A 9,963-nucleotide genomic window follows, 5' to 3' on the forward strand; every position below is an offset into this window, starting at 1 on the left:
TGGACTACAGAGGCGGCAAACAGGTCTGGCACGTTATTATCAGCGGTCGTTAATTAGGAAATAAATGACAAATACTCTTGGGAGCACTTTGAAGAGTATGACCAAGTCTTTCATAAAAAGCCAAACAAGTTCATTTCCAGACTGCTGTTGGATATGATTTAGGCCCAAGAGGTCAAGTCCATTTAACATTAAAATGACCCTACTATTAAATTAGCTGAAAAATCACAGGGTTTTCTTACATTTCAGTCAGCAAAACACAAGCCAAAAATAGGACAATTAAATAGATGTGCCACATTTACTTTGAGATCAAATAGATTATACAAATCTATTGTAAATTGCCTATGAAGAGCAACATGTGGAAATGATGGTTTATGGTCCTCTAGTCATTATCAATGACTTCTGCCATCATGGGCCTGTTAAACCCTCTTAGCATGGAGAGTCCACCTAAGCAGATTGTTGCAGCCGAGCTGCATCTGTGATGGTCACTCCCAACTCCTATTCACCACTGAATGGCGTCAGAGCTATTGGGACAACTGGAGGACATGTTAATACCAAAGATATCCAGAGGAGTCATTTCTGAGAAAAGGATGAGATTATCTTGTGATAGTTTTTAATAAGAGGGAGCTGTTGGAGAGAGAAGAAAAAAATGAGAGAAAAAAAAAGTGTTCTTTGACCTTGCTGTCAATCACTTATCTGAAGCTGAAGCAGTCTCATATAGGAGTAGACCATTTAAAGGCAAAGTGCACAGACATGTTGAATGGTAGATGTTTCATAGAGAGGCTATGGGGGGAGGTTGAGATACAGAGCAAGTCTTAACTGCCAATGTTACGTAACACATCAAGTGAGAAAAATAGTAAGGAATATCCAAACAGTCTCTTTGTCTTTCAGAGGATTTCAAAGTAGATCTTTAAGAGCTGGATGACTTTGTTTAATGAGTTGAAAATAATGCTGGGAGTTTCCTAACTCATATAACAAGGAGAAAGAAAGTTTTCCCATTTCAAATTTAGAAACTTGACAATTTGTGGGAAAAAATTGTGATTTATTTTTTTAATAAAGAAGTAATAGCCAAATGACATGATTCCCTATGACTCCAGATACTGTTTCAGGTTCTAACAATTCCAAGACAGGCCCATGCTTCACAATTCACATAGGTGATTAAATAACAATTCACATTTTCTCCCGGTTTTCACCATTTCTCCATTGCAATTCAGCAGTCTTGTATTACTACTCGTCCTGTCGAAATACTAGACACTATACAGCCCTGCCTTGTCCTCGGGTTGTTTTCCGAGTGTGCTTGTGCCATCAGCATGATGAGTGCATGCATCTGTCCTCTCCTGTACTGTCTGGCTGCTCTGAGGGAGACTAACTGATTTTGGAATATCCTCTGGTGAAGCGAGCAATGGATATTTCCACCATTGCCTAGCCTATAAAGAGAGACTTGTATAGTTGCCACTGTGCTCTGGGAGAAGTCTTGGGCCCCCATCAACACATTATATAAATCAATTCCTGAGAATTCTCTGTAAATCATTATGTAACATTTATTGCATGGCGTTGCCCATTTGGTTTTCTTTTTCATATGGTTTTTATGTGTAAATTGTGTATTGTATAACATTTACTAAATGTATGAGGAATTGTAAATAAACCTTTGACTTTTCTGGTGATATTATGTCCTGATTTGATACATTTACGTATCAATGATCGCGCTGGAAACATATTTTATTTCGAAAAAAAGTCATCAGGAAAAGGACATATTCCATTTTACTGTAGTACTGAGACGTGACGTACCGTGAGATTACATTTAAATAAAACACAAAATGAAGGGATAACTTAGTTTGCATAATTCATAACATCCACATCAATAACAAGACAGTCATAACAATGAATATAGAATGGTATGAAAAACCATATAAGCAGCTTAATGACAGGCATATACATTTGAAACAGTAGTAAAAAAACTAAATATAGAGCTTTGCATATGAGAGACAAACATTATGTAATAGCCTACATTGAAAAGTTCTGACATCAACGATGGGTCCTCTAATGTCTAAGGACAACTTGTGAATGCAATCCAATACAATAAACCGATTACTAGGAAACGTCTGGATCCACAAAATGAGAAAACCACTCATGGACTGTGCACGCCAGACCCAGTAGAAGGTGATTGTTCTACCAAAACACACAATGGCTGCATCTCAATTGTCAGTGAATATTACCCCTCAGGTGATGAATAATTAAACACGAGGCACAGGTCCTATCCACACAGCACTCGACACCAATGGAAATATTATTGTAAAAAGTCGCACAACAGGAAAGGCTATGAGGTGGGAAAACTAGAATGGCAAGCCACACTTTTACTGACACCTTTTTGGCAATCTCTGTAATGTCAGAGTGAGAACATGTAGTGGATAGAAGATGTAGTGAATGTTGTGGCCAGTGTAGGTGAAGAGGAGGCATAAAAAACACAAGTAGCTACAATAACACATTTCTCTTGACTGAATAGTGCATTTCAGTCCTGAGTCTGCTCTGCAGCCTGTTGACCAGTCTTCCCTTTGCGTCAGTAGGGAAGAACACGTCTGTGCATCGGCCAAAGGGGAAATGCTGACAAGGCTTTAATAAATACTCATTACTGGACCATAACCAGTAATAATTACAGGACCCTTCATGTGTGTTCCCTTGGATCTCAGCTAGGTACTACAAATGGCAGGCACCAGTTTAGGTGGGTGTCATATAGCTGAGCTGTGGTTTCTATTCTCTCTCTGGGCTACTGCAGGGATCACTTTATTCCATTCAAAACCTCACCACTCAGCAAAATGAATAGATGTTTTACTGTAGCTGTAACATTACAGTAGCTATTATCATTCACCAGAGGTGAACCTGGGATACTGGGCAGTGTTTAGGCTGTTGGTATATGTTCGCTGTTAAACGGTTGAGGTCAAATAATGAAAAGCTTCGCATATAAGGGCATTTCAAATTTGGGACCATGTTTTGAACCTCAATTACATCACATCAGTTCCAGTAATTATACTCTTGCACCTTACAGTAATGCATTTTAAAGGTGTGACGATGGGCTGTTGACACTTCTCTACTAAAATGATCTATATTCCCAGTAGCCCCTAACGCACCAGTCAGATGTACATATTAGACATATCATTTAGAACACACAATATTTGTAAACCTCCACAGATTTCATAAGAGTAAGGATTTGTGATATATTGAGGGAAGGGAAGAATGAAAATGTACTTAAGTTGAGCAGTGGCTAATACATAATGTCTGTTGAATGTCTGATCGGTTATCAAGATCAGCAGTGGCCCTTCAACCTCTTCTCTATTTCACTGCCAGCAGATGGCTAACGTCCCAGTGTCTCCGACAACAAAAACCTCAAACAAAAAGATGATGTCATATCTCTTCCCTTCAGACGATCCTCTTGATAATGACCCAGGGTACAACATTGCCAGATCCGAGTGGAAAAAGGTCTGTGATGATCATATAAGGCAAGGAATGCCTCAGATGGCTTGGGTTTGTAGAATAAATCTGAAAGAATTGCCAGTATTGCTACAGGCCATTCCATATGGATTGCCCAGGCTTACAACAGGTTTTAGGCAGCAGTTCAGTTCTTCTTGCCTGATGGGAAGGTCTGTAAGGAGAGAGGGCTTGCGTGCTTCACATACACACTGCCATCCTCCAATTTGACTTTGTACACTTGTTGCTAAAACAGATAAACACATAAAACAAGGACATGTGACGGCTGGAAAAATTGAAAACAAACAACACCTTGACAGTGAGCTTTACCATGAGCAGAGAGCACACTCAGGGCAGAACGTGTCACAACACTCAATATTGCTGTCACACTTGCTAGTGTAGCCTGGGCCAATTTAGTTTTTCACACACTGCACTGATTAGGAATACACATTTTGAAATGTTGAGCAAGTCAACACAAGAGCATACCAACACAGAGCTACTGGCGTTTTTAAAAGGCAGCAGACATGCAGTCAGACCACCACTGTGAGTGGTTCCAACATCCAAGACACCCCCAAACACCTCATCTGACAGCTATGTTAACGTTGGACATTGGATCATTACCCCGATTGTAATTGTAACAAATCAATGTATAACATTCACAGGCAATTTGATCCTTGTTTTTGCTCCTGCATGGAATTATAAAGACAAACAAATTGCTTGTATTTCCAGCAATTAATTGACATGAAGGGGTGGTGAGAAATTGATTGAAAAAGTGACATCCCTTTTGGTACATTATAGGAAACGCAGAACCTTCCTTCCCTCCCTCCTTGAATGAATCATTGACCAGGGTAGTGACCGTGAAAATCTCTCCAGGCACCACTTTCTCCTATCCAGTCATGCCAACTGAACTTCAAGGAGGAAAGGTACGGGAGGGAAGGGAGACTATTGTTGTCAAAGATCGTGTGCCATATAATAGGCTAAGCACATAGGCTGCAGATCTTGGTCAAGGCTTAGAGAAGTGTTCATTGCAACTGCGGTGAAGTTTGTTTCATTTTTAGTTTAATTGCATAGCACTCTGGGTTTGTAGAAGTGTAGGTTGGTTTATTGGTTTGTCTACATTAGTTGGTAGACTCACCTGTAAACCAGTCCCTGAGTGTCCTGTCCTGAGGTTAAAGTCATAGTCATGCCAGGGGCAGAAGACCTGCAGAATACCATCTGCATCCTCAATGTCTCCATCACACAGCGGACCACCTGTCAAAGACAGCACACTAACATTACATGAATAACAGTTTCCTCTGGAAATCAATGATCTGATGTCATACTTCATTTCGTTGAAGAGCAATATTATCAAAGAGAGTTCAACTCCAGAAATGTTGACATTACTGGAAAGAAGGGGAGTTGAAATGCAATACAGTGTAACATCTACATGCAGTTTACTTGATTTGTCTGGCCTTTTCATACACTACTTTAACTCATTTCATAACATAAATCATGCGTATGAGTGAGCACTTGCCTTCCATGCATTTTTCTATTCTTTCAGTATCTTACCATTTTATACCCAAAATGAATGTACCAGTTTTAATCTATTTCCTACGAAAACAGTTAGTGTTTTTGTTATTCATAGCTTCAAAAAAGTATGATATGCATACGGGTAGTGATTTCTATAGAATTTCAGCGCATTGTGTCTAGCCTATAGCCCTGAGATATAGCGAGTGGAACGTAAAGTGAGGCATATGTGGTTACCGGAGTGAGCGCAGCGAGCATCCATGGCGAAGAATTCCCCTTTCACGTAGAACAGGCAAACATCGGAGCCGTAGCCGAGGGAGGAGTGCATCAAACGGCACTGCTTCTTGGAAAGCTCAGAGGCTGGGCCTATTAGCCTCCATGAAACGCTACCCGCACTTTCCTCTTCATTCCCAGACGCCATTTAAATAAATTGGGAATATCCGTTATTTGCACTACTCGTTATAAAGCATTTACCGCCTACTGACTGCGCATTTTAGAATTGACTGTTTTATGTGAGCATATTCAATAACATAAAACTAACTGGCATCGGGATCCGGTAGTCTTGTCATGTCATCCGCGTTCATCAGAACATTAGAACAGCCTATGATTTCAAGACGCAGGTCAAGCGATTGGCCAGAGATGACAGAATATTTTTAATTGGGTCAACTGAATGTCAGATCATTTATTTTTTGCACACCTGTTCAGTAAGCCTAATACACGTTTAAAAAGGCATTAGATTTTAATCAGACTGCCATAGGTTACCATAAGTTTGTGCAAAACAGTATGTATGGAACAGGTGCTACAATTGTTTTTATTTCCCTCTAGCACATTAGCCTAAATTTAACTCAAATTAGAAACGCAATAACACTGGCTCTTAAAATGTAGTAATATCATACATTCTAAATCAGGGCAAGGTAACAAACAGGCACACAGGGCACGTGCCCTGTGGCCCCATCTCCAGGGGTTCCCCAACCAAAGATTATTATTATTTAAATGTTTTATTTTTTATTTTTTTTGGGGGGGGGGGGCTCCCCATATAGCATATGATAGCAAAATATGTAGAATTGCAGGACATTTGCTTTAAAATGCCATATTTATCTTTCAGCCTCATGGTAAATGTGTAGAAGCTGCAAGCTCATGGTATCATGTTTCAGGTAAAACCCAGATGCAGACAACGTCGAAGTAACACCAGTCTATTAATCGAACAAGGGCAGGCAAAAGGCAGGTCTAAGGCAGGCAGGCTCAGGGTCAGGGCAGGCAAAGGTACAGGATGGCAGGCAGGCTCAGGGTCAGGGCAGGCAAAGGTACAGGATGGCAGGCAGGCTCAGGGTCAGGGCAGGCAAAGGTACAGGATGGCAGGCAGGCTCAGGGTCAGGGCAGGCAAAGGTACAGGATGGCAGGCAGGCTCAAGGTCAGGGCAGGCAGAATGGTCAACACCGGGAAAACTAGGAAACAGGAACAATCGAGAGACAGGAGCAGAGGGAAAAACGCTGGTAAGATTGACGAAACAAAATAACTGGCAACAGACAAACAGAGAACACAGGTATAAATACACAGGGGATAATGGGGAAGATGGGCGACACCTGGAGGGGGGTGGAGACAATCACAAAGACAAGTGAAACAGATCAGGGTATGACACCTGGACTTCCTGACGGGCCGTCCCCCAGGTGGCGAAGGTAGAAACAACACCTCCACTACGCTGATTCTCAACAGAAGAACCCAACAAGGGTGTGTGCTCAGCCCCCTCCTGTACTCCCTGTTCACCCATGACAGCGTGGCCACACATGCCTCCAACTCACTCATCAAGTTTGCAGATGACACAACAGTAGTAGACCTGATTACCAAGCAGACAACATAACAGTAGTAGGCCCGATTACCAAATATGACGAGACAGCCTACAGGGAGGAGGTGAGGGCTCTGGCAGAGTGGTGCCAGGAAAATAACCTCTCCCTCAACATCAACAAAATGAAGGAGCTGACCGTGGACTTCGGGAAACAGTAGAGGGAACACACCCCCATCCACATCGATGGGACCACAGTGGAGAAGGTGAAAAGCTTCAAGTTCACCGGCGTACACATCACTGACAATCTGAAATGGTCCACCCACACAGACAGTAATGATGTATTTAACTTTAATAATGACTTTAATAATGTTTACATACTGTTTCACTAATTTCATATGTATGTACTGTATTCTAGTCAATGCCACTCCGACATTGCTTGTCCTAATATTTATATATTTCTTAATTCCGTTCTTTTACTTCAAGATTTGTGTGTATTATTGTGAATTGTTAGATACCACTGTACTGTTGGAGCTAGGAGCACAAGCATTTCGCTACACCCACAATAACATCTGCTAACTATGTGTATGTGACCAATAAAATTGGATTTTATTATATTTAGAACAGCATTATAAAACAGAGAATGTGACCCTGGGGCCTCAAATGCAGTAGTCTGGCCCTGATTCTAATCTCATTCATTATGCCTGGGATCAGTGACAGAACCCACTACTGCCTTTTCTGTTAATAGCTCAGTTAAAAATGGTTTAGGCCTACATGTCATATGTAACATATTTGGTCAATTTTATGTCTCAGATTAGAAACCCCCATATACAGTAATGGCCATTCAGTAATGTATCTGGCCACTGAATACAAAACAGCTGAGGACAACACTATTTCAGGGGTAGCAACAGCACATTGTACTTTTGTACTGTGTGGCACATTTTATATAGTGAGCAAATAGTTCAAAACAATTTTCTCAATTATCAATTATAGTGCTTATTATTGTCTTTATTTCAGACTTTCCATAATTTGGTAGAAGCCAGACTGGCTCTCAATCAAATGTATTTATAAAGCCCTTCTTACATCAGCTGATGTCACAAAGTGCTGTACAAAAACCCAGCCTAAAACCCCAAACAGCAAGCAATGCAGGTGTAGAAGCACGGTGGCTAGGAAAAACTCCCTAGAAAGGCTGAAACCTAGGAAGAAACCTAGAGAGGAACCAGCCTATGAGGGGTGGCCAGTCCTCTTCTGGCAGTAGATTATGTCCAGTATTTGGCAAGAGGACATTCCGGGTGGTTGTACTGGGTGGAGATTATGGCTCTGTCCAGTATTTGGCAAAAAAAATCTAATCAAAAAGGTAACACAGGAAAATGACATAACAATAACGAGGCTATATACAGGGGGTACAGGTTAGTCAAGGTCATTTATAAAGTGACTATGCATAGATAATAAACAACGAGTAGCAGCAGTGTAAAAACAAATGTAAATAGTCCGGGTGGCCATTTGATTAATTTTTCAGCAGTCTTAAGGCTTGGGGGTAGAAGCTGTTTTAAGGAGCCTTTTGGTCCTAGACTTGGCGCTCCGGTACCACTTGCCATGGGGTAGCAGAGAGAACAGTCTATGACTTGGGTGACTGGAGTCTTTGACAATTTTTGGGTTTTTTCTCTGACACCGCCTAGTATATAGGTCCTGGATGTCAGGAAGCTTGGCCCCAGTGATGTACTGGGCCATACAGACTACCCTCTGTAGCACCTTGCGGTCAGATGTCGAGCAGTTGCCATACCAGGCGGTGATGCAACCGGTCAGGATGCTCTCGATGGTGCAGCTGTGGAAACTTTTGAGGTTCTGGGGACCCATGCCAAATCTGTTCAGTCTCCTGAGGGGTAAAATATGTTGTTGTCCCCTCTTCTCAACTGTCTTGGTGTGTTTGGATCATGATAGTTTGTTGGTGATGTGGACAACAAAGAACTTGAAACTCTCGACCCGCTCCATATCAGCCCTGTCGATGTTAATGGGGGCCAGTTCTGTCCTCCTTTTCCTATAGTCCACGATCAGCTCTTTTGTCTTGCTCACATAGAGGGACAAGTTTTTGTTCTGGCACCACACTGCCAGGTCTCTGACCTCCTCCCTATACAGTGAGGGAAAAAAGTATTTGATCCCCTGTTTATTTTGTACTTTTGCCCACTGACAAAGAAATGATCAGTCTATAATTTTAATAGTAGGTTTATCTGAACAGTGAGAGACAGAATAACAACAAAAAAATCCAGAAAAACTCATGTCAAAAATGTTAGAAATTGATTTGCATTTTAATGAGGGAAATAAGTATTTGACCCCCTCTCAATCAGAAAGATTTCTGGCTCCCAGGTGTATTTTTTACAGGTAACGAGCTGAGATTAGGAGCACACTCTTAAAGGGAGTGCTCCTAATCTCAGCTTGTTACCTGTATAAAAGACACCTGTCCACAGAAGCAATCAATCAATCAGATTCCAAACTCTCCACCATGGCCAAGACCAAAGAGCTCTCCAAGGATGTCAGGGACAAGATTGTAGACCTACACAAGGCTGGAATGGGCCACAAGACCATCGCCAAGCAGCTTGGTGAGAAGATGACAACAGTTGGTGCGATTATTCGCAAATGGAAGAAACACAAAAGAACTGTCAATCTCCCTCGGCCTGAGGCTCCATGCAAGATCTCACCTCGTGGAGTTGCAATGATCATGAGAATGGTGAGGAATCAGCCCAGAACTACACGGGGGGATCTTGTCAATGATCTCTAGGCAGCTGGGACCATAGTCACCAAGAAAACAATTGCTAACACATTATGCCGTGAAGGACTGAAATCCTGCAGCGCCCGCAAGGTACCCATGCTCAAGAAAGCACATATACATGCCCGTCTGAAGTTTGCCAATGAACATCTGAATGATTCAGAGGACAACTGGGTGAAAGTGTTGTGGTCAGATGAGACCAGAATGGAGCTCTTTGGCATCAACTCAACTCGCAGTGTTTGGAGGAGGAGGAATGCTGCCTATGACCCCAAGAACACCATCTCCACCGTCAAACATGGAGGTGGAAACATTATGCTTTGGGGGTGTTCTACTTCTAAGGGGACAGGACAACTTCCCCGCGTCAAAGGGACGATGGCCATGGCCATGTACCGTCAAATCTTGGGTGAGAACCTCCTTCCCTCAGCTAGGCATTGAAAATGGGTCGTGGATGGGT

The 9,963-nt window shown here is 42.0% G+C and overlaps 1 protein-coding gene across 1 annotated transcript; it reads right to left on the reverse strand.

Moving 5' to 3' along the window:
- Positions 1-1,018: 1,018 nt before the first annotated feature.
- On the reverse strand, positions 1,019-5,609 carry si:ch211-212d10.2 (Rieske domain-containing protein). Its single transcript, XM_021603741.3, has 3 exons — positions 5,203-5,609; positions 4,595-4,710; positions 1,019-3,706 (listed from the first exon to the last, which is right to left on the reverse strand). The coding sequence occupies exons 1-3, from the start codon at positions 5,384-5,386 to the stop codon at positions 3,608-3,610; spliced, it is 399 nt and encodes a 132-aa protein (XP_021459416.1). The 5' UTR covers positions 5,387-5,609; the 3' UTR covers positions 1,019-3,607.
- Between the last annotated feature and the right edge of the window lie 4,354 nt (positions 5,610-9,963).

Source organism: Oncorhynchus mykiss, chromosome 5 (genome assembly GCF_057628025.1).
Source record: "Oncorhynchus mykiss isolate SJ-2025 chromosome 5, ASM5762802v1, whole genome shotgun sequence".
Lineage (NCBI taxonomy): Eukaryota > Metazoa > Chordata > Actinopteri > Salmoniformes > Salmonidae > Oncorhynchus > Oncorhynchus mykiss.